Source organism: Tetrao urogallus (assembly GCF_951394365.1).
Source record: "Tetrao urogallus genome assembly, chromosome: 6".
NCBI lineage: Eukaryota > Metazoa > Chordata > Aves > Galliformes > Phasianidae > Tetrao > Tetrao urogallus.
This window is the reverse complement of record NC_136819.1, coordinates 6,828,889-6,856,028: the sequence shown is the minus strand read 5'-3', so window position 1 is coordinate 6,856,028 and position 27,140 is coordinate 6,828,889. Positions and strand designations below refer to the sequence as shown.

At 50.3% G+C, this 27,140-nt stretch overlaps 4 protein-coding genes and 1 pseudogene across 5 annotated transcripts in view; 3 read left to right on the top strand and 2 right to left on the bottom strand.

Moving 5' to 3' along the window:
* Positions 1-7,602, top strand: part of MYRF (myelin regulatory factor) — a gene marked incomplete at both ends in the record, with an annotated part of 35,450 nt that extends 27,848 nt beyond the window's left edge. The window contains 14 exons of the mRNA XM_079537698.1: positions 170-279; positions 860-1,020; positions 1,573-1,645; positions 1,938-2,026; positions 2,330-2,398; positions 4,578-4,663; positions 4,791-4,952; positions 5,925-6,030; positions 6,130-6,218; positions 6,306-6,393; positions 6,699-6,773; positions 6,920-7,022; positions 7,323-7,397; positions 7,516-7,602. Of these exons, the coding sequence (XP_079393824.1) occupies positions 170-279; positions 860-1,020; positions 1,573-1,645; positions 1,938-2,026; positions 2,330-2,398; positions 4,578-4,663; positions 4,791-4,952; positions 5,925-6,030; positions 6,130-6,218; positions 6,306-6,393; positions 6,699-6,773; positions 6,920-7,022; positions 7,323-7,397; positions 7,516-7,602 (1,373 nt within the window). The remainder of the gene's footprint in view (positions 1-169; positions 280-859; positions 1,021-1,572; positions 1,646-1,937; positions 2,027-2,329; positions 2,399-4,577; positions 4,664-4,790; positions 4,953-5,924; positions 6,031-6,129; positions 6,219-6,305; positions 6,394-6,698; positions 6,774-6,919; positions 7,023-7,322; positions 7,398-7,515) is intronic.
* A 4,479-nt stretch (positions 7,603-12,081) lies between these two features.
* TMEM258 (transmembrane protein 258) lies at positions 12,082-13,416 on the bottom strand (the record flags this gene model as incomplete). Its single annotated transcript, XM_079537048.1, has 3 exons — positions 12,082-12,229; positions 13,058-13,220; positions 13,295-13,416. The coding sequence occupies 2 exons, from the start codon at positions 13,414-13,416 to the stop codon at positions 13,094-13,096; spliced, it is 249 nt and encodes an 82-aa protein (XP_079393174.1). The 3' UTR covers positions 12,082-12,229; positions 13,058-13,093.
* Positions 13,417-14,310: 894 nt separating this feature from the next.
* FEN1 (flap structure-specific endonuclease 1) lies at positions 14,311-15,456 on the top strand (the record flags this gene model as incomplete). The annotated part of the gene is made up of 1 exon (XM_079537714.1): positions 14,311-15,456. The coding sequence occupies one exon, from the start codon at positions 14,311-14,313 to the stop codon at positions 15,454-15,456; it is 1,146 nt and encodes a 381-aa protein (XP_079393840.1).
* Positions 15,457-17,615: 2,159 nt separating this feature from the next.
* LOC306947671 (olfactory receptor 5J3-like) lies at positions 17,616-18,669 on the top strand (annotated as a pseudogene). The gene has a single exon. The product of its transcript is annotated as an olfactory receptor 5J3-like (transcript).
* Positions 18,670-24,490: 5,821 nt separating this feature from the next.
* Positions 24,491-25,427, bottom strand: LOC306948188 (olfactory receptor 5AR1-like; the record flags this gene model as incomplete). Its single annotated transcript, XM_079537716.1, is given in 3 exon segments — positions 24,491-25,311; positions 25,314-25,385; positions 25,388-25,427. Coding segments are annotated over 3 exon segments (933 nt in total).
* Positions 25,428-27,140: the final 1,713 nt, after the last annotated feature.

Here is a 27,140-nt window from a genome sequence, read left to right as displayed (position 1 = left end):
ACTCAGTGGTCTGTGGGCCTCTGATGAGCTCTGCTCAGGATACTGTGTGCACCCTGTACTGTCCCCAGCACAGAGAGCTCCTGTACATAATCTCTCGGGTCAGAGGAAGAGCTGTGGCAGGAGGAGTGCTGCCCAGAGTCCTGAGAGCCACTGTGCCATCTCCACACAGGTGTCATTGCTCAAGAGGTGAAGGAGATCCTCCCTGAAGCAGTGAAGGACACCGGGGACCTGGTCTTTTCCAATGGGAAGACCCTGGAGAACTTCCTAGTGGTGAACAAGGTCAGTGGCAGCCTGAAGGGACAGGAAGGGCAGGGAAGCTGGAAAGGCTGTCGAACCTGGGTCAAGAGAGTTGTAGAGCTGGAACAGGGAAAGCGTGGAACAGGGAATGCTTCTAAACCAATACCATCCATATGAGTTTCAGACTTGGCTGATCTTTCAAATGGCAGGAGCTGACCTGAGTTGACAGCAGACATCTGCAGGGAGGAGCTTGCCTGATGTTGTTGAACGTTGTCAGCATCTCCCTCAAGATAGGCTTCTTGTTGGCAGCCTCCTGCAGGGAGGCTCTTGGTCATAATCTCCTTTCTAGATAAGATAAGGTGGTTATGTCAAGATAACCAAGAGCACCTGTGTGCCTGAACTCACTGTAACCTGTGGCAGCCCTGTTTGCTCCTCTGGGTGTTGAGAGGATGGATCTCACTGTCTCACTGCTCTCCCAAAGCTGCCAGCTCTCTCCTGCATCTCTCCCTCCTCAGTGCCTAGAGCGAGAATGGCCAGGGCTGAACTTAGTGCATCAGGGATCCTTTGGTTTTTAAGAGCATCTCTCTTGTTCTTGCTGACTGTTTGACCTGTTCCATGGCAGGAGCGCATCTTCATGGAGAACGTGGGAGCTGTGAAGGAGCTGTGCAAGCTGACGGACAACCTGGAGACCCGCATCGATGAGCTGGAGAGATGGAGCCACAAGTTGGCCAAGCTCAAACGCCTTGACAGCATGAAGTCAACTGTGAGCTCTGGGGCGTTCAGGTATGGGCATGCTGAGAGCAAGAGTCCAAAGGGCTCTTTTCATAGAACCATTAAGGCTGGAAAAGACTTTTAGGATCACCAAGTCTGTCATTAACCCATCCATGCCCACTAACTGTGCCCTCAGTGCCATATCCACACATTTCTTGAACACCTCCAGGGACCCCAGGCAGTCCTGAATGGCAGCTCATTTTGGGAGAGACGGGAGGGGAGGAGGGAAGATTGGTAGGGTATTGGCAGTTGTCATTTGGTCTGGAGTTGTTTTGGAGTGCTGAGGTAGCTCTAGCATCCACATACCAACATTGTGCTCTCAGACCAGCTCCCCCCCAAAATACTATAAAATGGTCACCACGTTTTTCCAGAGTTAGCGAGTGCCTTTCTCAGAGCAAAGAGTTTCCAAATTGTCTTACTAACCTGTGCCAGCTTATGAAAGTTTGGAGCAGAATTCAGGCTTTGTACCAGCACTGTGTCTGCCCCCTGGAGCAGGCTGGGTGGCAGGACTTTGTCACTTCACACAGAGTTGCCTTTTTGCCTGAGAACCTTTTCTTCTTGCAGCCAAACGGGAAGCCAGTTCAGCCGTGCAGGAAGCGTGCCCCACAAAAAGAGGCCTCACAAGATAGCCAGCAAGGTAAGGGACTGCTCCCAAACAAGCCTTGCTGTGTGGGGAACTTTCTGGGAACAACATTCTGCGTAGTTCTGCAGTGTTTTCCTGCACATGCTGCAGAGGGAGAAGCCCTGTCTCCTCCCACTTTCCTGATCTCTCCTTCCATTTTGTCTTTGCCCAAGGGAGGCATTTTTTGGCTTTGCTCTGAGGGGGCTGGGGGCTCACAGGGGAGCAGGAGGAAAGCTTCAGATGTGATATGCTCAGAAGCAGGGAGGACCAGAGGACCCGACCTGAGCTTGGGATTTCTCTCTTGTAGTCGCCGTCGGTCGTCCCGGAGCAGGCCTGCATCAGTCAGCGCTTCCTGCAAGGCACCATCATTGCCTTGGTGATCATCATGGCCTTCAGGTGGGACCACACATCCAGGTCTCCCTCCCTCCATCTCATCAGCTCGGTTTAGGCTGCGCCAACCAAACTGGCAGTTCTTTGAAGCACAGTTCTCAGGAGTGGTCTCTCTCCTTACTGCATCCTCAAGGCTTCCCAGCACCGTGGTAGGGAAGCATATCAGTGTCTGAGAACAAAGAAGTCCAGCTTACTCTGCCATCCATGGGGTGGTCAGTGGACCATTTGTGGACTGAAATCCTTTGGCAGCAGGTCAGCACCGCGCCATGTCCACTGCTCCATCCTCAGCCTGGACCTTTGTCTTTGCAGTGTGGTGTCCATGTCCACGCTCTACGTGCTGAGCTTGCGCAGCGAGGAGGACCTTGTGGATATTGAAGGGTGGGTATCTCTGGGCTCCATGGGATGGATGTGGTGGCTGGGGCAGACTAAGGCAAGAGGAGCAGCTGCTGTGGGGTTATTGACCACAGCTGTAAAGCCAGTCAAATGCATCATGTGCCCAAGCCTTAAACTGTTTGCAGCAAGAAGCGAGGAGCAGAAGAAAAGAAAACATGCTGATGGTTGGCTGCTGACCATTACTCGTGGTCTGTCTGAATGTTATTTGGGTGCCTCTTCTGCTGCACTAAAACAGCAAAGTCCCAGCACTGAGTTGTGGGGTTGGGCTCATCTGTAGGAAGCAAAGGTTTTCCTTAGTGTGGAAAGAATGTCAGGCATGCACACAGTCAGCCTGTGCTGGGCATTCAGTTTCAGCACACTTTGCTCCTTCAGGAGCTCGTGGCACCATATAATGAGCATCTTTCTCTCTTTCTTTTCCCCATCCTACTTCTCTCCCTTACCTTCTGGTTACAATTTCCACCCAACTCATTTTGTTTCCATTTTCTCTTTAATTTTCCCTTTCTTTTCATTTCCATCACCCACATCCTCTTCCATTGCCTCCCTTTACTTCCCTTCTCTGTTCACTGCCCCATAGCTCTTTTGCTGTGCCCACTGCCTGTCTACTGGCCCTCTTTCGGCACAGGGGTCCCGGGGTCCCAGTTGCTCTGTGCCCACGGTATGTTACTCTTTCATTATACTGTTACTTAATTGCTGCATCCCTTCTCTTAGTTCCCCTTCTTTTTTTTCCATCTGCACCACAGAAGACAAAATCTTGAGCAAAATCTGGTGGCTCAGCAAGCGAGGTTCCAGGAATTATGCCATAGAGTCCTTAAGGTTGGAAAAGACCTGTGAGATCATCAGATCCAACCACACACCAATCACTGTAGTGCCCATCAAACCATGTCAGGCAGTATGGAAGGGGAATTGTGATCAGCAGAGTGAAGAACCGGTGAATCAAAGGCTAACTAAAGAAATTGCACACTGCAGGTAGAGCAAGAATAGGCAGTACTTAGAAAGGAAGAAAATTAAAGAATTAGCCCCAGAGATGTTCCTACACTCTCTTCGTATATGAGTAGCTTTATTGTGAAGGGTCACTCAATTACAGGTGAGCTTAGCGTGCAAAAAAAAGGGCAGGAAAAGAACTACTTTAACTACTTCCATTTATGAGCCATCACCACTGAGAGTACTTGGAAAGGCAGTGACCCACTTCTGGTGCCTGACTCACTAACAGGCAGTCTGTGAGCTCCACTCCTGTACATTGGCTCTGCAGGAAAGCATCTTCAGAAAAAGAAGCAGACAGAAAGCAGTTTGAGAGGCGTGGCCTTTAATGCAGCACTGCAACCCAGGGAAAGCTGGCTGAGTTAATAATTAGGAACAGATGTGTAAAGCAGCTTTGTCAATGTGATCTGTAGCAACATACTTTCCTTCAGAAGTAAACAGGTCCTATTTGTCTATCAGCACTCTTTGAAGAAAATACTGTGTGAAGAGCAGCACAAGGTATGGCTAATTTGTTCTTTTAAGAATGCCACGAGGTTTACAAGAGGCTGTTAAAAAGTAATTGGTGATGGGAGGCAAGATAAAGCTGGGCATGGTGAGTGTTGACAAGGCGATGGAGGGATGGAGGTAGATCTTAGCTGGGATAAAGGCTGGCTCCAGAGGCTGGGTCTGCTTTTCCTCCAGCAGTCCAACACCATGTCTCACTAATGAAAGAAATATGTAATCAGGTACTTCTTGGAGGTGACAGCGTTATTTTGCTGTCTCTAAACGAATGAAGGCTCTTTGAGAAACCTTGAGCAGTGCTAAGAGGACAGGCAGGATATGGCTTCAGGACAAGCAAAACATGGGAAAGAGAAAACTGAAGTGAGGAGGGAACGGACAGGTCAGGTCTTCCACTTCTTTGCTATGAGCTCAGGAGAAATCTCTGTGCAGTGAAGAGCTACATCTTAGACTCATTCTTGCCAGAAAAGCAGAACTGTCACCCCTTCCGTTGTGGCATCTCCAAGCTGTCTGTGCTGTGTTTGTGCCTAGTGTTCTTTCCTGTCTTGCTTTTTGCAGATCACTGCAGGCTTTGCCCCTCTTCCCCTGTCTGCCATCACTGTTTGCTTGTTCCATCCCCGCACTCACTGCTACACCCACAAAGTGGTCCCCCGTGGCAGATTTTCACCCCTGCTTTCCTACGTTTCAGGTCAAGCCAGAATATCGACAAAACACAGATGGTGCGATCCACAGCTGCATCAGACAGAGCCAGCAGCAGGACCCCAGCACACCACGGTAGGTCGCAGCTGCAGCTCCACGCTAGAGGCTCGTGGCACGGAGCTGGCTCTGTGCTGGGAGCTCCTCAGAAGAGATGCAGAGGGTGCTCTTGGCTTACTCCGTCTCTCTGCTCTTTGCCCTGCAGCCACATCACACGTGCTCGACTTACTCGATGCTTTACCTGGTCACAGCGTGCTAGCCTGCTTCAACCCACCGTGTTTCTCCACTTGCTGCTCTGCTGCTCCCACCAACGCCTCCTCTGTTGCCCTCTCTGAGGCCAGCCCTACTCATGTCACCAATCAGACAGGTAAGTCCCATCCCAGCAGGAGGGAGATGCTGGGACAATGCTGAGCTCTCTGTCCCACTACTGCATCACTTCATGGCCCCAGATCCCTCTCACCTGGTTTTCTAACCCTGCACCTGCCCAGGGACTGCTGGGCTGTGGTTTGACTGCTGGTGTGGTTTGTACATCCGTGGTCCTGCTTCCAGGGTAAGTGGCAACAGAAGAGCTCGCTCTGCCAGTACGGAACCATGAGAGCTGGCCAGTGTGCCCAAGCAACTGCAGTTTGCAGTGCAGCCTCAGTGCTGTTTACTTTTGGCAAGCCAGGAGCTGTGCTTTACAAGCCCACTTATTATGTCACTACTGCAGGAGGAGTGGCAGCATTTCAGGCAGTCACTGTCCAGCCATAACACCCCTGGAGTCATAGAACCATAGGAATGTTGGTTTGGAAGGGACCTTAAAGATCATGTGGTTGGGTTGGAAGAAACCTCAAAGCCCCACCAGCTCCACCCCCTGCGCATGGGCTGGGTGCCCCTACAAGCTCAGGCTGTGCAGGGCCCCATCCAGCCTGGCCTTGGGCACCTCCACGGATGGGGCACCCACGGTTTCCTTGGGCAGCTGTGCCAGGGCCTCACCACCCTCTGAGTAAATAATTTCCTCTTTATGTCTAACCTAAATTTCCTATCGTTTCCATTCCCCCTTGTCCTATTACTCCATGCCCATTTAAAAAGTCGCCCTCCTCCTGTTTGTCAGCTCCCTTTAAGTACTCGAAAGCTGCAGTGAGTTGTCCTGGAGCCTTCTCTTGTCCAGGCAGAATGAGCCCAGCTCCCTCAGCCTGTCCTTGAAGGAGAGGTGCTCCAGGCCATGCCTTCACCCTGCCTTTAGCTCTGCCGTACGCGAGGGCTATTAAATGCAAGTGTGACACAGGACATGACAAGGGGACAGGACAATCCCAGACCCTCAGCCTCTCAGCACAACGTCTCTCCCTTTCCTTCACAGACCAAAGTCAGACCTCACTGCAGCCAGTGACAAATATCAAAGCCAAATCCAGGGGTATCACCAGGAAGGCAACCTCCTACACCAAGCGGCCAAAGACGCCTGACAGGTCTCAGAGCTTCGGCAGCCCCAATGCCAGCCCCTCCTCCCCCTTCACCCACCTCCAGGGCAAATCCAAGTACATCTCCAACCTCTCGCTCTCCCGCAGCAACTCCCCACTGGGGCAGGCCCGGCCGCAGCGCAGCATCAGGCAGCTGGTGAGCGAGTGGCCCCACACACAAGACCCCAGCACGGATGGTAGGTGGGCCCCTGGCCGCCTTCTCACGGCTCTTCCTCACTTGCCAGCCCTTTTCTGTTCCTTCATAGCCCATCTCCCACCCGCAGGGCCAAGCCCAGTGCTGCGTTCCATCCGGATCCTGGAGATTGATATGGCCATCCAGTCCCAGTTCTGTGCAGCCAGCAGTGCATGCAGGTGAGGAAGACAGCAGTCCTTGGGGAGCTCCAGAAGCAGATGGGCTATTCCTGGATCCCTGGGCGTTCACTTGCCATCACTCCAAGGCAGCCCTTGGGCACAGGAGCTGGGGCTCCTGCTGAGCCCAGCCCTGCTCGTTCACCCAGTGTGCAGGAGGACTGGATACAGTGATTAGCTGGCTTGGGAACTGGCCTGGGGAACCCACCCCTCTGCAGTTCCAGCCCAGAGAAGGGACTTCAGAGCCCATCCTGGCCATCTCACAGCCAGCTGGATTGCTGCAATGAGGTCTTTTTCTGTCTCCCTAGGACTGGAAACTTCACCTACCGCATCCCCATCAGCCAGCTGACAGCAGTGAACACCAACCTGACCCTGGAGATGAAGTGAGTGGACAGGGCTCCTTGGTGTTCCTACATCCCTCAAGTGGGCTGGGTACTGTGCCATGTCACCATGGTGTCTCCTCTCCAACCTGGTTAGAGACAGCAGTGCCTGGCACTTTCCAGGGCTTTACCACCTCTTGTTTCCCCAGCTCCTCCTCTGTGCTGTCCATTTCCCTTTGCGGCCTTGTCTCCAGCGACCCTTGCCAGGATGTTGCAAGCACAGACGGCTTCAGTGATGGCACAGATACACAGGTAGGCAGGGGCTCAGTTCACACTACCCACGTATGTGAAGCATTGTGTTCAGACAGCTGTCCTGTGCATTGATACTACATATTCCTGAGCTGATGCTTTCATGGGGCTGGATAAAGTGTTTAAGTGCTTTTTGTCCTGCTCAGCCTGTCTCCATAGCTGAGCATGGAGGTGCTGTTCCTCCATAGACTGCTGTAGGATCGCTCGATGGAGCAGAGATGTGCTCTGCTTGCCATGACAGCCTTAGAGACATCCCAGGATGCTCAACCCTGCTCTCACCGCAGGTACTGTTTTCTTCCCCAGGAAACAACACACCGGTGGCCTCTTGTGATGCTGTCTTTCAGGGAGTTCACCTACCACTTCAGGGTGGCACAGACTGTGAGTACAAGCAGCTGCTTTGCTCCTCTTGTCCAGGGCTAAGTGGGAGGACGGCAACGGGAATGTGGCGTCATGCATCCTACCCCGACCTGTAAGCTCTTCTTGCTTTCTCACGTAGGGCCGAGCCAACTGCAGCACTACTCCCGAACAGATGGGACACCTTTTTACTGACTATTATTTTCAGTTCTACTGGCTCTGTGAGTGAGTCCTGGCAGCACCAGTGCCCTTTGGTTGGAGAGAGGAGGGGGACTGGTGACACTGGGGAACTTCCTGTACACCCTCCTCCGCTGACCCCCAGCCCCACCTCAGCCCCATCGCCCTCCTTGGGGGTGGAGATGGTTTGGTTGTGGCTGGCAGTGCTGACACTGAAGTACAGCACATACGGAACACAGGACCTAAGCCACAGAAACACAACCAGCCCTGCGCCATCTCCTGGGCTCACCTAGCACCAACGCTGCCCCAAACACCCCTCCTTCCCTTCTGGGGACGCTTGTGTCCCCCAGCCCCTGCAACACTGGATTTGAAAGCATTACACTGGATGGAACGTGGATGGATCTGCCATATCCCAGAGCATGGGACTTGCCCAGCTGTGCCACGTCAGTTCTCCACAACACTGGAATTGCTCAACACTGGAGCCCTTTCCAAGAGGGAAAAGCTGGAGTTTCACCTGGAAAGGAAAGGCTGTGCCTGGACGTACTGGAAGTTGTACACTGGAGTTGCTGTTCCTTCAAATTGGACCTGCAGCCCCACCGGACCCCTGGAGACCCCAGGACTCCTGTTCTCCACAGAAGGTGCAGCTTCCGCATTTGCCCCCCTCCTCACTGTGCTGTCACTATATCCAGGTCAGGATGGATAAACTCAAAAACCCCACTAAAGATGCTGCTCAGGCTGTGCTCAGGCCAAACTACACGTGGGGACACTTAACCATCAGCCCCTGGGAGGAAAACTATCCCAAGCCACTTGTGTTAAGTGTTGGTTAAACACTGTAGGACCCATTTTCTTCATTTGCCAGTGGCCACTTGTGGTGTGCACAGAGCTGCCCAGTTGGCTCTGAAGAAAAAGATGACTGGCCAAGCCCAGTGTGCCCTGCAGAGCACAGCTGGGCTGCTGGGGCTGTGTGGTGTGGTTTCACTGCGTAACCAGCAGGGGAAAAGCAATGACAGTGAGTTCTCACTGCCTCTGCTCTCAGAACGCAGTTACGTTGAGTGTACTCTGGGTATTTTACTGTTACAAGTTCTTAACTTGCTAAACTACTGAATTTAATTTCTTTTTTTAAGCCACATAAAAATGGGTCTCTTAATTCTGTCCCTGTTGAGCTCTGTGCATCTTGCATAGGAAACCGAAGGGGGGCACTGCTAAGCTCGATGTTAAAGCCTGATTGCTGCAGCAGTACTGGGATGTCAGCTCCCAGTGCTCCCATGCCCTCCTTTCTGTCCTGCTCCAGCAAAAGGAGACCTCTGTGCTCCTGGAGGCTGAACCACCACCAGCTCCAGAAAATGGAGACTCATTTTGCTAAGGAAGCAGCACTGGAGAGTGGCAGCGAGGGGGAACACTCCGGTCCTGAAGGAAACCCTAAAGCTGATTAAGAGAAGAGCACACCTTTTGGGAAACAACATCAGGGTCTGGCTGCTGCATTCGTTCTGTCAGTGGAGATAGATGCAGCGATCCCTTTGCCAGCTGCAGGCCATGTGTTTTCCATCGCTGAGGAGCACAGGGCAGGAGCAACTCTCTACCAGCAGGCTCTTCTGCTCTGGAGAAATGAGCTGCAAAGATGTTTTACCTGATAGATGGTTCCTACATGCGCTGCTTCTGTTACAGAGCTCCCTTCTGAGGCTGTCCCAGCAGAGCAGCCGCACCCTTGCAATTCCTTGCAGCATCACTGGGATTTTGCGTGGCTGCCCTTCCAGGACCTTGCCCTTTCCTTTATTTGCAGGGCAGTTCCAAGGTCAGATCTCTATTCCAATGCTGTGCCCATGGGCAGCAGTGGATGATATGGGTGATGCTCTCCAGCAAGCACAATGCACTGAAGCCTGGGCAGCCAGGAACCAGAGGGTGAGCAGGGAATGCCAGGCAGCCAAAAGGAATGAAGCTTAGGGAGACCTTTGGGGAGCTCGGAGGGAGAGCAAGAGGCACGGCAGCACAGACACAAACAGGTCAGCTCTGTGCTCAGCAGGATTTTCTGCTTCTGCAAGGAAACCCTCTGGTGGACTCTCAGAGAGGATGCTCAGCACTCCTCTTTCCACCTGTCCTATGCGTTCTGCTCAGCCTTAAACTGAAGAAGTTACTTTCTTGGCAGCTTTTACTCTCCACTTGGCAATCAGTGGCTCAGCCAATCCTCGTCCTGGCGAGCAATGCCCTGTGCTCTGCCAGCTCTGCTCAGCTGAGGGGCAGCCTTCTCAGACCCCACTGCCATTTCTCCTACCTGCCCACGCTCTCTTGTAGCCCCCACAGAGGTAACAGGCAGTGCCGTGACGGCTGGAGCCGACAGTGCTGCCTGCAATCACTGCCACCAATCCACCCTTGCCAACGGAGCCCCTGAGCCACACGTGTGTCTCCCCGGCTGCAGGCAGGGAGGGAGAAAGCAATCAGCCACTGGACACATGCCAGCCCAAGAGGAGATGGGGGTCTCTCAGGTGTCCCTGTGATGCTCAGCCATTGGGTTACAATGGCCTCAGCAAACCAAGTGCCTAACGGCTATGGGAACATCTCTAGTGCCTTGTTCTGCCAACAGGGTTCCCTACGCCTGTGTGTCTCAAAAACAGCGGTCTGTCAGCTTGAGAAACAAGATAAGGCAATACCCAAAGTGCAACAGGTGATGCTGCAGCTGTTTTACAGCAGGAAAACAGAAGGGGCTGAGAGCAATCCGTGGTATCAGAGGAGAGATTCAGAACATCATCTTCAGCATCTTACGTTGCAGTAATTTGTCTTAATGTACATCACAGATCACACATCTGTTCCACCAGCAGCCGAGCAGCAATGAGCTCAGAAGGTTTTTGTAACAAAAAAAAAGTCAACAAGACTGCTTCTCAGCCCACGGGAACAGCCGTTTGCACAGACCACCCCTGGAAGCTCTCTGCCCTGCCCACTGCCCTGTTCCCCACTCCCAATCAGTAACCAGAGAGTTCACAATCAGGCCTTTACCTGCGTGAGACGGAGGGAGCTCTGAGCCAATGTCTCCAGCCCTGCAGCTCGGGGAAACCCTTCTTCAGCTGGAAACAGGAGCTTCATCTCTCTAGACATTCTTGGCAGAAAGGAAGCCAAGCATGGAAACGAGGCCACTTGCCAAAGTTTGGCTGTTTCAGAGTTTGTTTCAAAAGCAAATTCACAAACATTCTGTCCTACTGTCAAGAGCTTAAAGCCTGTAAATAGAGACTATACCACCACAAGAATTAAAAAAAAAAAAGTAAAGCACTAATTTGTTTGGTTTAAATGTTGCTGTCACTGCTTTAATCACTGTATATTGCCAGCGAGTTCGTAGAGTTGCCTTCTTAGCAGGTATTATTGATCATAGGTTTTTATTTGTGGGGAACAAGTGTGGTTTCCCTTCCTTTCTTTCTGATTTATATTTATATTTTGCTAAATTGGAGTGCTGAGTCTTCAGATTCCCCACTTTTATGTTTGGCTTATTTAGACTTTGTTTTATGCTGGAGGTAAATATGCCTATATAAATAAATATATGAATATTGCTTTGTACTCAAGGATGGCTCCTGGCTGTGTTCCTCCCTCGCTCTTTTTTCCCTTTCAGTTCACAAACTGCTCATCACAAGAGCGAGGAACCCCAGTGTGAATGACTCAGTGGGAGCTGCCAGACGTGCCCACAGCAGGCTCAGGACAACTGCAGGTGTCCTGCTTTGGAACAGATGTAAGAAGAGCTGTGGCTGCTCACATCTCAGAGGTCAGGGCCAGATCCAGAAGGCATCTGAGAGAACCTGCAGAGGGAAAGCTTCCTCCAGACAGGCTTTAAGTTCTGTGTGGTACCTGCAGAATTTGTAACTCCGAGTCCTAACTGCTCTGAAGGCGAGGCTCCAAATGCAAGCTGCCTTACAAGCAGAGCGATGCGTGCCGTAAATAAATGCTTTCAAAGCATTAATTCAATAATGCTTGAACAAAGGACACAGTCAGCTCAAGCATTCCTCCAAAACCTCATGTCCCACAAACACAGTTTGTGTCACCCGAGACTTCTAGACTCCAGCTGCAGCAGGGCACAAGGCAGCACTGAAACACTTCTGGGCATACACAGCACTGGACATCCATGAGCAACAACAAGTCCTCAGTTGGAGTTAATGCTTCTTTCAAACAAAGCTCTAGCTCATTAAAATGCTCTTTGTAACTTTTCTGCAGTGCTGAGCGTTGTCCAACCAGACACCACTCACTGCAGCACAGGAACTCTATTGCCAAGACATCTGAGTTCGATACCAGGGTGCTACACACCACCAGCTGCAGTTTCACAGCATTTGTTACTCTCTGCAGTAGGATGTCTAGCTAAATTCCCCTCGTTTTTTCAACTGCTTAGAAGGAAATATGAATTATACTTATCTCCTTACAAAACAGCTGCTTCTGCTGCTCCAAACAGCCCAGGAAAAGGCTGTGGGTACAATAAAGGGCCTGTCCCAAGGCTTATGGATTTTGTGCAGAAATCAGAGTTGGTTCGGAAAGTCAAGTACAAACATCTAAGAGACAAAACTGCAGGTGCATCACAGAGCCAGTTTTATTCAGGTTTGGTTTGTTGCGCTGGCAGGAGTCACCTGACAGGAGTACAGTCCATGCCTGAAGCATGCTCCCACACTGAAGTATAAAACAAATACAAAAAGAACTTCTCCGGAGTTTCCCACCTGGAACCAAAGGAGAGAGAAAGGAGGTAAGGCAGATTTCCCCAGAGCAGCATCCCCACAGCACAGGGACAGATCCTCCATCAGGTGCTGCGAGGTTGGAACCACACCCTGAGTAAAAAAAGAGCACACAGCAAGCACAATCCTCACTGCTTCACACCAAAATGAACGTGTTCTGTTTGCAGAAGCTCTCTCTATCTAAATCAGCCAGCAGCCTCACCCTGTCACTGGGCACCTCCAAAAACAGTCTGGCCCCAACCACTTGACTCCCACCCAGTAGATATTTATAAGGATTGATCAGATCCCCTCTCAGCTGCCTTTTGTCCAGGCTGAACAGCCCCAGGGCTCTCAGCCTTTTCTCGTGAAGGAAATGCTCCAGGCCCCCATCAGCTTTGCCCTTCATTGGACTCTCTCCAGCAGTTCCCTGTCTGCCCAGAACCGGGGAACCCAGCACTGGCACAGTACCCCAGATATGGTCTCCACAGGGCAGAACAGAATGAGAGGAGAACCTCCCCCACCTGATAGCCATGCTCTTTGTAACAGACCCCAGGATTCTTGGCCATGAGATCACACTGCTGGCTCACAGTCAACCAGTGGTCACCCAGGACACTCAGGTCCTTCTCCACAGAGCAGCATTGCAGCACCTCTGCTCCTAACCTGATACATGTAGTTATTTCTTGCTCTGCACAAGGCCCTGTACCTGTCAGGGTACAGCCCTTTGCGTGCCCCAAATCCACCCCTGAAGAAAGGTAGCTTAGAAACATAACCTGGAGTTATGCTTTGCAGGCATCTCACACACAACATGCAGCACAAAGCTTTCATCCTGCTTACAGCCACTGGAGGTCCACACGTCACTCTGCCTGGGCCTCACACATAGATCCCAACCCACAGCAGCAGGAACAGGACACCAAACCCCATGAAGAGCGATGCCACCAGTGAGATCAGCAGCTCCTTGTAGATGTCGCGCGTGTACTTGGTGGATGTCACCTCATAACTGCCGGTGGAGGGTTAAGGTGACAACAGGGGCATGGCAAGGTGGGTCCCCCCACTCTTGGTACCCAAGGATACACGAAGAACCATGCGGTGAAGAACATGCCAATGGCAAGCAGCACCACAGTGAGGTGCGGGAAGACAGCCGGGTTCACTGGGCTGGTGTACCTGCTCATTGCCTCTAGCTCCTGTGGGGGCATGGCACGGGGCAGCAGGGCTGCCGGGCCCCATGCTCAGTCCCTGGCTCTAGTTCCCCGGGTTCCCTGCCCCAACTATCATCCCTTTCCCGGCTCCTCCTCCCAGTTCCCGTTCCCCAGCTCCTAGTCCCAGCCCCGCTTCCCACTCCCCAGCCTCCAGCTCCCATTCTCGGCCCCAGCCCTCAGTTCTCGTTCCTGCTCCTTGTCCCTGAGTCTTGTTCCCCGCCTTTTTCCCAGTTCCAGCCCCCAGTTCCCATTCCCTACATCGGTCCTAGCCTCGGGTCCCAGGCCCCGTACTCCGTTCCTGCTCCAGGTTCTCCTTCCCATTCGCAGCTACTGACTCCAGTCTCAGCTCCCGGTTCCCACTCCCGGTCTCAGTTTCAGATCCCGGCCCCAACCCCAGCTCCCATTGCTGGTTCCTAGCCCCAGCTTCCCAATTCAATGTCGGTCCCAGTCCCGGTTCCACGCCCCACCATATTGCCCAGATCCCGGCTCCCGCCGCACTCGGACACGTCCCCTCAGCAACTTCCGCTTCCCGTCACCGCCAGAAGCGGAAGTGGCGTCACTTCCGGATCGGGTGGGCCGGGGCCACCCGGAGCCGCTCGGCATTGGCTACCCAGCAGGCAGCGCGCCTAGCGCGGGAACGGCGCAGGGTCGGAGCAGAGGGGTAATGGCGGCCGGGCGCCGCGGCGGGGGCAGCGTGGGATAACGGTGGCCGGAGAGGGCTGAGGGAGAAGTGGCGGCGAGAGAGGGCTGAGGAGGGCTTGGAGAGGCCGGAGTGGGGCCGAGGGTGGAAGTCGGGCGGGCAACGGGAGGCTGCGGTGCGTGAGGCCTCCGTTCTTGGGACCCGTCCTCCCGTTTCTCTCAGCTCCCGGTGCTTTGCTCTGTGCCCGCAGGATGGGAATCCACGGCTTGGCCAAGCTGATCGCCGATGTGGCGCCCAGCGCCATCCGGGAGAACGACATCAAGTCGTACTTCGGGCGGAAGGTGGCCATCGATGCCTCCATGAGCATCTACCAGTTCCTGATAGCTGTGCGGCAGGGCGCCGAGGTGCTGCAGAACGAGGAGGGCGAGACCACCAGCCACCTAATGGGCATGTTCTACCGCACCATCCGCATGGTGGAGAACGGCATCAAGCCTGTCTATGTGTTCGATGGCAAACCACCACAGCTCAAGTCCGGGGAGTTGGCCAGGAGGACGGAACGCCGCTCTGAGGCCGAGAAGCACCTGCAGGAGGCTCAGGAGGCGGGCGAGGAGACCAACATTGAGAAGTTCAGCAAGAGGTTGGTGAAAGTGACCCAGCAGCACACCGACGAGTGCAAGAAGCTGTTGATGTTGATGGGCATCCCCTATGTGGAGGCGCCAGGGGAGGCGGAAGCCAGCTGTGCTACACTGGTGAAGGCAGGGAAGGTGTATGCGGCTGCCACGGAGGACATGGATTGCCTGACCTTTGGGAGCCCTGTGCTGATGCGGCACCTCACTGCCAGTGAGACAAAGAAGCTGCCCATCCAAGAGTTCCACCTGAACCGGATCCTGCAGGACCTGGGGCTGACCTGGGAACAATTTGTGGATCTGTGCATCCTCCTGGGCTGTGACTACTGTGAGAGCATTCGTGGCATTGGGCCGAAGCGGGCGGTTGAGCTCATCAAGCAGCACAAAACCATTGAGGAGATCATCCAGCACATTGACACCAAGAAGTACCCCTTGCCTGAGAACTGGTTGCATAAAGAGGCCCAGAAGCTCTTCCTAGAGCCTGACGTCGTCAACCCTGATGATGTTGAGCTGAAGTGGACAGAGCCAAATGAGGAGGAGCTCGTGCAGTTCATGTGTGGGGAGAAGCAGTTCAATGAGGAGCGCATCCGCAACGGGGTCAAGAGGCTGAGTAAGAGCCGCCAGGGCAGCACGCAGGGCCGGCTGGATGACTTCTTCAAGGTGACGGGCTCCATCACGTCGGCCAAACGCAAGGAGCCTGAAACCAAGGGGTCAGCAAAGAAGAAAGCCAAGACCAACAGTGCCACAGCCAAGTTCAAAAAGGGGAAATAACTGGACTGGCCAAGCACAAGCCTCTCTTGTTAGTTTTCGTGCTCAGCTGAGAACTTTAGGCTAATAATAAATAGTCATCTTAATGTTCTGTGGGTTATTGCTGGGAGGGGTGCTGTGTGTGTTGCTGTCAAAGTCCTTCCAACATGGCTAGGCTAGTGAGGGAGATGCCAGTCTGCTTCTGCAGCAGCTGTAATGCATGAGGGCGGGGAAGGGGCTGAGACAACTTCAGGTGAGGGGAGCTGGCCGAAAATGGTGGGTGAGGACTGGAGCAGATGCCTTCAGCAGTTCAGCTGCAGCATTTGTCAGTTGAAGGCTTTTGACAATGAGGCCACAGAAACTGGATGTCACGCCTAGTCAAACAGCCCTCTGATTTAAGTAACAAAAAAGTTAGACAGCTAGAGAGCAAATCAGGCATGGCTGTTTGAGATTCCTCCCTCACACAGCTCATCCATAAAGAGGCCAGATGCAAGCAGCAGGAGCAGAAAACGGAAAGGTGAATGCAGGGCAAAGTAGAGTTGGGAGGAGAATGAAATAATGAGGTAAGATGCTTCCTTTAGTGAGAATCTCAAGCGTGGGCTGCCTTCCTTTTTTGTAATTTTTCTTTGTTTAAAAAAAAAAAAGAAGTTTATTCTGGATTCAAAAGTTCTGGCTTATTGTTAACGTCTATAAACCAAGGACAAACTGAGCTAAAACTGCAGCACTGAAGCCCCAGTCTTCCTACTAAGCTCCATTTATGTTTAACAAGAAAAATGGCAGTAAAGCCGAAGTCAATAAAATTCACCCCTTACTTTCTTGAGGCATCCTTTCACGTTGTACACACAGGCACACAAGTCCCAGGCTAAGGAAAAAAAGAAAAGATACTACCTTTTTAAATTATTATTTTGTTCTGTACTAAGCATAACCTTTTACTTGTCAGAGTGATCTGCTTTTCTGTTATCACTGTAGTTTTGTTTTAGTTTTTTAAAGAATAAAATGCGTATGTAAACATGACCTTTCTCAAGTTCTCTGGAGCAGTAGCTTAAACCTTGTTGAGGGCTGTGCAGGTAACAAACTCCTGATTTCAAATGGAAACCCGCTGGTGTAAATCAGTGACAACAGCCAACAAATGAAGCACAGGCTTGAAGGTGAAATCCACATTTTAATCCTGGTGTTAATGGTGGCTTTGGGGTGCTTGGTTGATCTCTATCAGCTGGTTGCTAAGTTATAAAAGAAGCCGGGCTTGTTTCACAGGGGAATTCCATTGATGTTACAAAAATAACCCGGGATTTTCAGCCCTCTGATGTTTTTAATAAATACACTGTAGCCAAGAGCAGCAAGTGTTTCTGATTTTAAGATCTTTTTAATAGAAGAATGTAAACACTGATGTGCCACTGTGGGCCGCTGCTCCTGGGCAGCTGTGCGTGGTGTGCTTGAAACTCAATGGCTGTGCTCTGCATAAGTGATGTGCAGGTAAAAGCAATGCAGTCTGCTGCTGTCACTTACAGTAATTATTGCTCTGGAAGAATCTTCACCCAGAAATGCAGGACGTTTTTGCAGAGAAGTTTGGATTTCAAGATGTGAGGAGTGATGCTGTCAGTGTTGGTGCCTGACAGCGCGCAGCTCGTAAGGAGATTAACCTGAAGCTTCACGTTCTGCTTGCTGCTCAGAGCTCGTGTTACACCTTCCAGCTGGTAGAGCCACTGCTTTGTTGCTCACTTGCTCAAAGCCACAGCGTTTGGGGCACTGGATGAAGGTTCCCATGCAGATCTCTGTCTTCGGACGCTGCTTCATCTTAAATCACAGGCAGATGCCCAGAAGGGATTATTTTCACCTTGAGGACACATCTGCCCAACCTTGGCATCCCATTAAGCTTTATTTGATGCTTTTTTCTCCCAGCTGTGGCTTTGCCAAAATGAATTTCCCCCACAGTCCACAACGGCACTAATGTTAATGAGCCCTTTCCACGTGGTTAACCGAGGAGGGGACAGGACCCAGGTTCACGCTTCCCAAAACTCTTCAGAGAGTTTCTAAACGATCCCCTCTGTGGCATGAAACCTCTGAGCCACCATTTACTTTGGGGGCTTTGCTGTTGAGAGTGGAAGCCATAAATAAGCAGTGCAGAGAAAAAGCTTGTTAGCTGGAACGCACGTCTTCCCTGCAGTAGATGTCCCCACTAGCTCATGCTACTTCACTGCGAGCCACTTCGCACGCGAGCTGTGCCATTGCTTTCCTTCCGCGCGGTTTCCTCTCCTGCCAGCAGGCACGCTGTGCTGACATACGGCGATACGGCTGAAGGCAACAGCACGGCGGTGAGTCAGTTCCGTCCTCCTAGGAGTGACAGGTGAGCCTGAGCTGCAGACTCCTCTCTTCGTGTGTTCTCAGAGATTTGTTCCATCGCTGTGCTGGGTGATGCTGGGCTGATCACACTGATCACGACAAGCCCCCAGCTGCACGCTCCCATGTACTTCTTTCTCTGCAATCTATCTGTTGTTGATCTTTACTACTCCACTGTCTTTTCTCCAAGGCTGCTTAAGGTTTCTTGCTGGATAATAAAGCCATTTCCTACTCTGCCTGCTTCACCCAGCATTTCTTTTTCCTCGTGTCTTTGACCACAGAGGCGCTCTTGCTGGCAGTGATGGCATACGGCCGCCACGTAGCTATTTGCAACCCCTTGCTCTACATTATTTCCATGCCCAAGAGCTTTGCATGAAGCCGGTGGCTGGCTCGTGCCTGGGGTCATTCTGAACTCAATGACCCAGACGTGCTGCTTGCTGTGCTTGCCGTTCTGTGGCCCCAGTATCATCAACCATTACTTCTGTGACACCAACCCCCTGCTGAAGCTCACCTGTTCTGATGGCCACCTCCATGAGCTTCTGCTCATCACCTTCAATGGGCCGCTTCCCACGACTGTGCTCCTGGCCGTCACCTCATATGCATACATCCTCGTCTCCATCCTGAGCATCAGGTCTGCCAGGGGACGACACAAAGCCTTCTCCACTTGTGCCTCCCACCTGCTGACTGTCACCTTCTTCTACGTGCCTGCTGGCCTCAGCCACATGCAGCCAGGCCCCAAGTAGTCACTGGATGTGGAGAAGATTCAGGGCAGTGTTTTACACCTTGCTTGTTCCTATGCTCAACCCTCTGATCTACAGCTTGAGAAATAAGGATGTCAAGGACACACTCAGGAGAGCAAGAGAGAAAATATTCTCTCAAGCTGCTCACTGTGTATTCTGACTCTTCTCTGTTACTCAGCAGTACATCCCCTTTCCTTGGTTGCATTTCTCTTAGAAAAACCCTGCTTTACAAAGATGCTTATTGTAAGGCATACAATTAATTCACTTCTGCATTTATGCGTGGAATGGTGGCTGTAGACTTTCTACCAGAATTTATGTGGTTTGTGGAAGGCAAAGGATGAGTCTTGATGAAACATTAAAAAAGCTTTTTGCCAACTGTTTTCCTCAAGGCATCTTTCACCCCAGGCAACAAGCTGTTAACTCAGGTTGAGGTTGAGGTCCAAATCCATCAGCAGTGTTAAGAATGTTAATTCTTGTCCGGTACTTTAAGTCAATATAAGGTAAATATTCTCTGAGAAGAAAACCTCAAGGTCCTGCAGGCCATCTCGCATGCAGTAATAGATGAACACACAGAAACATCAGCAGAACACCCAGAAGTGAATGCTCATTTTGAGTCAGTGGAGGGTGTGCTTCCACCCAGCACAGTTCCCCAGTTTTTAGGTATGATCTCCAGTAACATTCCACACTGTTCTGAAAGGAAATGGTACAAGTAAATGCGAGAAACACCAGATCAGAATAAGATCAAATGCAGCCATTTCCATAAAGTCCATAACTCCTTATATTGTTGGTCAGATCAATGCAAGTGTTTTTAATGTTTGTAGCTGAAATTGCAGAAAGGGCCCAATATGGGTTCGAGTTGGGTTTAAACAAGCCAATCAACAAACAAAGACTCACAAAACAACAGAAGAGGCAGGTAGAGAAAGCATTCACTAATTGGCTAAAATAAGACAGTGATGCTTATTGGATTCGGGGCAAATTAGAAATGGAATCTCATAGTGCTACCGTTTTAATTTTACAATTGTAGGCAAAAATCCTAAGAGAACATGATGATTGGTCGTGAGTGTTGTTCCCCAGGGATCGGAACTGGTGCCTGTCCTGTTTAATATCTTTACTGATGACCTGGATGAGGGGATCAACTGCACCTTCAGTAAGTCTGCATGTGACACCAAGGTGGGAGGAAGTGGTGATTGCCTGAAGGTAGGAAGGCCCTACAGAGGGGTCTGGACAAAATGGATCACCAGATTGAGGCCAGTTGTATGAAAGTCAACAAGACCAAGTGCTGAGGTCTTGTTGAAGAGAAGAGGAGGCTCAGGCTCAGACTCATCACTTTCTATAACTCCCTGAAAGCAGGCTGTGGTGAGGTGGAGGTTGGCTTCCTCTCCCAAATAACTAGCAATAGGATGAGAGCGAATGGCTTCAATTTGCTCCAGGGGAGGTTCAGGTTGGATATTAGGAAAAAATTCTTCTCCAAAAAAGTGGTCAGGTGCTGGAATGGGCTGCCAGGGAGATGGTGGAGTCAATGTCCCTGCAGGTGTTCAAGAAACATGTGAATGTGGTACTGAGGAACATGGGTTAGTGGGCAACACTGGCGGTAGGTGGATGGTCGGACTGTATGATCCTGGTGGTCTTTTCCAATCTTGCTGAGTCTATGATTCTGTGACTCTCTCGTGCCTTGTGACTTTGCAGCAGCCAAGTGTTTGAGCCCCCCGTGCTCAAACGGCAGCCAGCTTTTGGAAGATCACAGAATCACCCGGGTTGGAAGGGACCTCAAGGATCATGTAGTTCCAACCCCCCTGCCTAGCAGGGCCACCAAACATACACATTTAGATCAGGTTGCACAGGACCCCGTCCAACCTGGCCTTGAACACGTCCAAGGACGGGGCATCCACAACCTCCCTGGGCAGCCCGTTCCAGGGCCTAACCACTCTCCTTGTAAAGAACTTCCCCCTAACATCCAACCTAAATCTTCCCTCCTTCAACTTGGATCCATTTCCCCTAGTCCTGCTATTGTCAGCCCTTCTGAAGAGTTTACTCCCCTCCTGGGTGTAGGTTCCCTTCAGGTATTGATAGGCTGCAATGAGGTCACCCTGCAGCCTTCTATTCTCCAGGCTGAACAAGCCCAACTCCCTCAGCCTGTCCTCATAGGGGAGGTGCTCCAGCCCCCTGATCATCTTAGTCGCCCTCCTCTGGACCCTTTCCAAAATGAAAGGTGAATCAACTGGTGAATTCTTGTCCAAAGGAAAGTGAAGAAATGCAGTCACTGATAAGGTATGAAACCAGGCAGCTCTTCAGCCAAGGTTCTATCTGGACGAGACCTGGAGCTGCTTCACCTCTCTCCATTGAGATGGTGCAGCTCAAGGACCAGGAGATTCTGTGGGTCCACGGTTTGCTCAAAAGCATTGAGGAAATGGATTTAACTGTTGGGTAATTTGTATACCTTCACATAAGCTAAGAAAAGGGGAAAACAAAAGTAACAAGTACAAGTTTGGCATATAATGAGGCACACACGCTACACACCAGTAGGCAGTGCGCATTCAGACTTGACACGGACCATAGATCGTGGTCATATCAAGATGATGGCTTAAACGTTGTTTCTGCTGCATACATCTAACTGTCAGCATGCTGTATGTTTAAATGTGCCTTTTCTGATGAGGACAGTGTCAGAGCCTTGGCGGGAACTCTGTATCCTAGGAACTTGGGCAGCAAATCTCCCAGGAAAGCCACATCTAAATGAAAGGACCAGAAAATGTGACTTCTCTCAGTGTATAACTTGTCCTCATGTAAAAAGGAACAGTGCTAAAACCAAGATTTTATCCTCCCGGGCTTTTCTTTGGAATTGATGCCAGAGCTGGAAATGAAAGGTAAATTCAGACTCTCTCTCAGCTCACCAGAGATAAATCAGCAGCTCCTAAAATGATGGTCTGCAATGCATGGAATGAAAGAAACAACAAAACAAGCATCGATTTTTTCCCGGATAACATTAATCACTACTTGACAGGGTTATACCAGAAAGCAGAGAAAGTGCACATCTTATCTGGTATCTGACAAATGGATGCACACTTAAAAGCCATTGTGATCTTCTAACACTTTGCTCTGGAGAAAACTTCAGCTCCACCTCATTTCAGATGCCCTGGTGATGTGCATGGCTTTCCATTATTATTAATGGGGATTTAGAGCTGCTTTTCACTCTGTCAGAGGGGAAGCAGTGGGGTGCAGCACAATGAACTTTTGTGCGTCCTCCTGCCAGCAGCTGCTTCATGTCAGGGACCCTGAGTATTGAGCTAAAGCCCAGGGGCACGGACTCCATCTCAGAACGGGCAGATGAAACTCCCCATCAGGAATTACATCTCTTGAAGCCATTGTCCAGAGCAGAGGAAATTGAACTGCAAGCCATACCCTGAAGCCTCAGGTCATGCCCTCTTCATGCTCACAGCTCCATGTTCTGCTAAAGCAGCTGCCAGCAAACTCACCGATATTCATCTTTCTCCTCCTGGGGAAAGGACCTGCATTTGTGACAGCTGCTTTCCTGCTCATGATCAATAAGACCTTGCATCTCTTGGGCAAACCATTGCAAGACCTTCCAGTGAGCCACCCTGACCCACCAAGCAACTCTTCATTAGTTTTCTGACATTATAACCCCAAAGTTATAGCTGTGAGATCACGGCTGCAGAGCAGCACCTTGCAGAGCAGCTTATTAAAGGCTGTCTTGCTTCAACAGAGATTAATCTGCTCTCCTTATGGATGTTATCCACAAAACCTACTCAACTCTGCATCTGCTCCAGAGAATAAGAAGTTGAGAATGACCCCACCTAATCTAAATTTAATTGTAAAAGGGGAATTTCTTCCCAGGGAAGGTCAACAGGATGAACTCAAAGCCCTTACCAAGGAACCACACAGCCTAACATTTAATTCAGCACCTGAGAGCATTCAAGGACTGCTGCTCACCTGGGATAAGTTAGGTAGAAATGTATGTAAATTACATAAACCACAGCAATATTTTTGAGTTATTCAACTGCATGAGATAGTAGCTCTGATCTCTCTATTTTCATTTCCTTTATTGTAAAATCTGGAATATTTACATCAGGATAAAGATGTGCATTTTCAGATAACAGAAAAAGGACCATCTCTTTCCAGCGGTGCCTGGTAGACAGCGATGGTGTACAGGAAATACTGATTGTGTTTGAGACAGTGCATCTCACGTTGAGTTAGAAATTCCTCATCCAGTCTGTGTCTCAGACTTCTCCATCTCAGACAGCTTGGCTAAATGCTGGAGGAACGCAGAAAAGTTTTCTAGGGGTGGGGAAGAAATAAATGTGGCCACCATTCCCCCGGTGGGAGTTCACAGCACGCAACAGTTTCCAGCTAGAATGATGAAAGATGGGATCTGTGATATCTGCCAGGACTTACTTCTTGTGTAAGAAATAAAGTCTTTGCTGTTGTTGTTATTATCCTCCTTTTTTTTATTTCTTTTTTTAACCCTTTTCCCAAATGGCTCTTGCCCAGCTGAATAATCTCTGGATGCAGCCTCTACCGAAAATATTTTTTGTTCTCCTTGTATCTAACAAGCCACTGTGGACATAAATTAGAAAGCCAATTAGGGCTTTGTTTTGAGCCTTTGATTGGCAGAAATTGAAAAGGGAAGGAAGGGAAGGGAAGGGAAGGGAAGGGAAGGGAAGGGAAGGGAAGGGAAGGGAAGGGAAGGGAAGGGAAGGGAAGGGAAGGAAGGGAAGGGAAGGGAAGGGAAGGGAGGGAAGGGAAGGGAAGGGAAGGGAAGGGAAGGGAAGGGAAGGGAAGGGAAGGGAAGGGAAGGGAAGGGAAGGGAAGGGAAGGGAAGGGAAGGGAAGGAAGGGAAGGGAAGGGAAGGGAAGGGAAGGGAAGGGAAGGGAAGGGAAGGGAAGGGAAGGGAAGGGAAGGGAAGGGAAGGGAAGGAAAGGAAAGGAAAGGAAAGGAAAGGAAAGGAAAGGAAAGGAAAGGAAAGGAAAGGAAAGGAAAGGAAGGAAAGGAAAGGAAAGGAAAGGAAAGGAAAGGAAAGGAAAGGAAAGGAAAGGAGAAAGCCTCATGGCCACTCAAGTAGAGCTAACAAATATCAGTTTAACCCTACAAAGTTCCAGTAACCCAGCAGCCTGGTTTCAAATATTCACTTGGCTTATTTGCCATATTACTTTCCCCCCCACTACATTGAAACTTTGACATGTGCCTGCTCAGGGGTTTGCAGGAGCCATCTCTCAAATGCCAACACATCTCTCAGCAGCTGCATGCCAAGCAGGGTGGGATGTCCAGGCTTCTCTCCAGCCCTTATGGATAATTTTCACTTTCCTACCAAGAACACATCTGCCCAGGTTAGCCCTAAGGAGGAGAAATGCTGATTCCAACTCATGGAATCATAGAATACCATGGTTGGAAAAGACCTCCAAGGTCTTCGGAGGTCCAGCTGTCCATGGCATGCTGCAAAACTCTGTGGGAACTTGAAAGCTTCTGTGCCGTAGTTTGGCATTTCTCTGGTATAATCATTTGCCTTCTAAACCCCGCAACAGCAATGTCCCACATTCCTCATTTACTGAGCAGGGGCTACATTAGCTTGATATTACAGCTAATTTGAGCTAGGGTGATGAGGGCGTCGCTAACAAATGTGTATGTGAAACAAAGGAATATGTTGTTATTATGCAAGTAAACACGTAGTATGTATGTAATTCTATGCACACATATGTTTGTATGGATGTCATTTGCCCCATTTAGGACCAGAGACCTCCAAGAAGTCCTTTCTGCTCAAAATGATCCCATCCCTGCTCAAGGCAGGGCTGACATCACAGCCAGGCCAGGTTGCTCATGGCTCATCCAGGCGTATTTTGAACATCTCTATGGTCACAGCCTCCACAGCCCAAAGTGAATCCCTGTAACTGGGTGGCCTGACACCTGCCTAAGATACTCAGAGCATTTGTGGTTTTCAGGGTATTCTTCAGCTCCTGTGTCATCCACTCTGCTCAGACCCTAACTGTAATCCTTTCTACTACTCTGCTCAGTGCACCCTTCACCTCCTGGTTCCTCAGGCTGTAGATGAGTGGGTTCAGCATCGGAATCACCACTGTATAGAAGACAGAGACCACCTTGTCCGTGTTGAGGGAATAACTGGAGCTGGGCCGCAAATACATGAATATTGTTGTTCCGTACAACAGGGTGACAGCTGTCAGGTGGGATGCACAGGTGGAGAGGGCTTTTTGCCTGCCTTCAGCTGAAGGGATCCTCAGGATGGCACAGGAGATGAAGATGTAGGAGACCAGGATGATGACGACAGTGCTGAGTTCAATGATTCCAGCTAGGGAGAAGAGGATCATCTCGTTGATGTAGGTGCTGGCACAGGAGAGGGCCAGGAGGGGAGGAACATCACAGAAGAAGTGGTTTATGATGTTGGAGCCACAGAAGGGCAGTCTCACGATGAAGGCCATCTGTATAATGGCATTGAGGATGCCCCCGACGTAGGACCCTACCACTAACTGCACGCATTGCCTGCGAGTCATAATGGTTGAGTAGAGCAATGGGTTACAGATGGCAACGTACCGGTCATAAGCCATGACAGCCAGCAGGAAGCACTCAGTGGTCACAAAGACAATGTAGAAGAAAGTTTGGCCTGTACAGCCAGTGAAGGAAATGGTCCTCCTTTCTGATAGGAAGTTCACCAGAGTCCTGGGGGCAATCACAGACGAAAAGCAGATGTCGACCACCGAGAGGCTGCTGAGGAAGAAGTACATGGAAGTGTGGAGCCTGGGGTCAGCTCGGATGACGACGATTATCCCCACATTGCCAAAAGGGTGATGACGTAGATGAGCAGAAACACCACAAAGAGGGCCGCCTTCATCTTGGGATGATCACTAAGCCCTCAAGAATGAACTCTGCTGCCAAGGATCGATTCTCTTCTGCCATTCAGAGCCTCCTCTCTGCCAACGGGGAGAGTACAAAGACATAGGACAATGGAAATTATGCTTTTTATTATGATATTTTTAAGCTGAAATCAGATAACTTGATGATTCACACTATATGCAGCTGAGGTACCCAGACGAATCATTCTAGGGAGCTAGGAGAGGCTGGGTTGCACATTAGCTACAAAAAGTTAGCCAGCTGAGCCGGGCTCCGCTTTCTTCTCCAAGCCAAGGGGAGAGGAAGCCCCTTCTAAAGTGAAGGCATCTTAGGTTTCCTAAACACCCATCCCAGCCTGCAGTGAGGCACTATTGAAGGCATCTCACTTCTCTAACTGTAGAATCTTAGGGAAGGTCTGTTTCTTTCTCAGGATCTTATTTTGAAACCTCCAAGTTGATGAGATCACAGGATAGAGCAGCAGACAACAGACTCTGTCCTTGACTTCTTGTGATTATGACTCTCTGAGTTTGTTTCCCTTCCTTCCCACCTCAAACAGACTAGAAAGCACACAGAACAGGAAGGTCTGGAATTCAGGAGGAGATTTAGTAGTTTGGAGTAAAGGTAAAAATACAGTACCTTTCCTTCCTTAGTTTTAGACAAGACACTGTGGAAGAGTGAGTCTCTGGGAGGGACAAGGGGATGTATCATGACCCTGAAACTCACTCAAGAAATGAGTTTAGCATTACAGCCTTGGAAGCCTTGCGAAGATGAAGTCAGAGAGATCATGAGAGCAATTTGGATTTAAAGTTGTTAGTTTGAACTAAGGTAGGCATCAAACATTTCCTCAGAATAACTTAGAGAATACAAAATTAAGTGTTAAACATAAAATTATGACTTGATTACCTCGTGACACTGTGAGCAAATGCATTACCCTGGGTGTTAAGCTCACATGTGTAAAGAGTTTATGTGAATTTAACAAATGATCAATGAGTGAATGCCTGTGTCCCAGCTCATCTCTTCCCATTAACCACTACCACACAGACGGCATTCATCACATCTCATGTTTGCAGGAAGAGGCTGGGGGGTGAAACCTGGTTTGCAGATGTAATTGAAGTGCTGGGACAGAGAGCTGTGTGTGTTTATGAATACGAGCCAGCTGTGGTGTAGTGACTGCAGCCAGGTAGAACTGGGGTCCACCACGTCCTGGCACACAGGGTAACAACCAGTGCCTTTCCCAGTGTGCTCAGGCAGCAGCATCTGGCTGAATTGCTCCTCATTTCCAGGTGAGAACAAGGTATGGCTTGCAGATTTGGCATAAGGGAGGGAAAAAATGTGGGGAAAAACTGGGGGAAAAAATAGAGCCACTGTAAAAATTCACTGCTTTAATTTGCAGCCTATGGAGAAAAGCCTTCACAGAGGAAGCTTTGTGGCACAGCAAAGCATCCTGGTGATGAGGACACTCACAGAACTTCACCCATCTCATTTTCAGAGGGCAAAGCTCATCTCCCTCCAGCAGCTCCCACTGCTCACCTTGGCTGAGGAGGAGACCATGGAGCTGTGCTGAGCCAGCCTCATGTATTTCCAGTTGTCCGAATTTAGGCTTCTATTCAAGCTATTCACCTTGGTGAGCAGGGAAAATATAGGTTTCTGTTCCTGATAACATTAAGGGTTAGAATAGAATAATTACAGATTTACAGGAGTGAAGGTGAGGATCAGTCTTACCCCACCAGGTGGATGCTGGGATCAGAGCAGTCATTGCAGAATCCTTCTCCGCCAGCT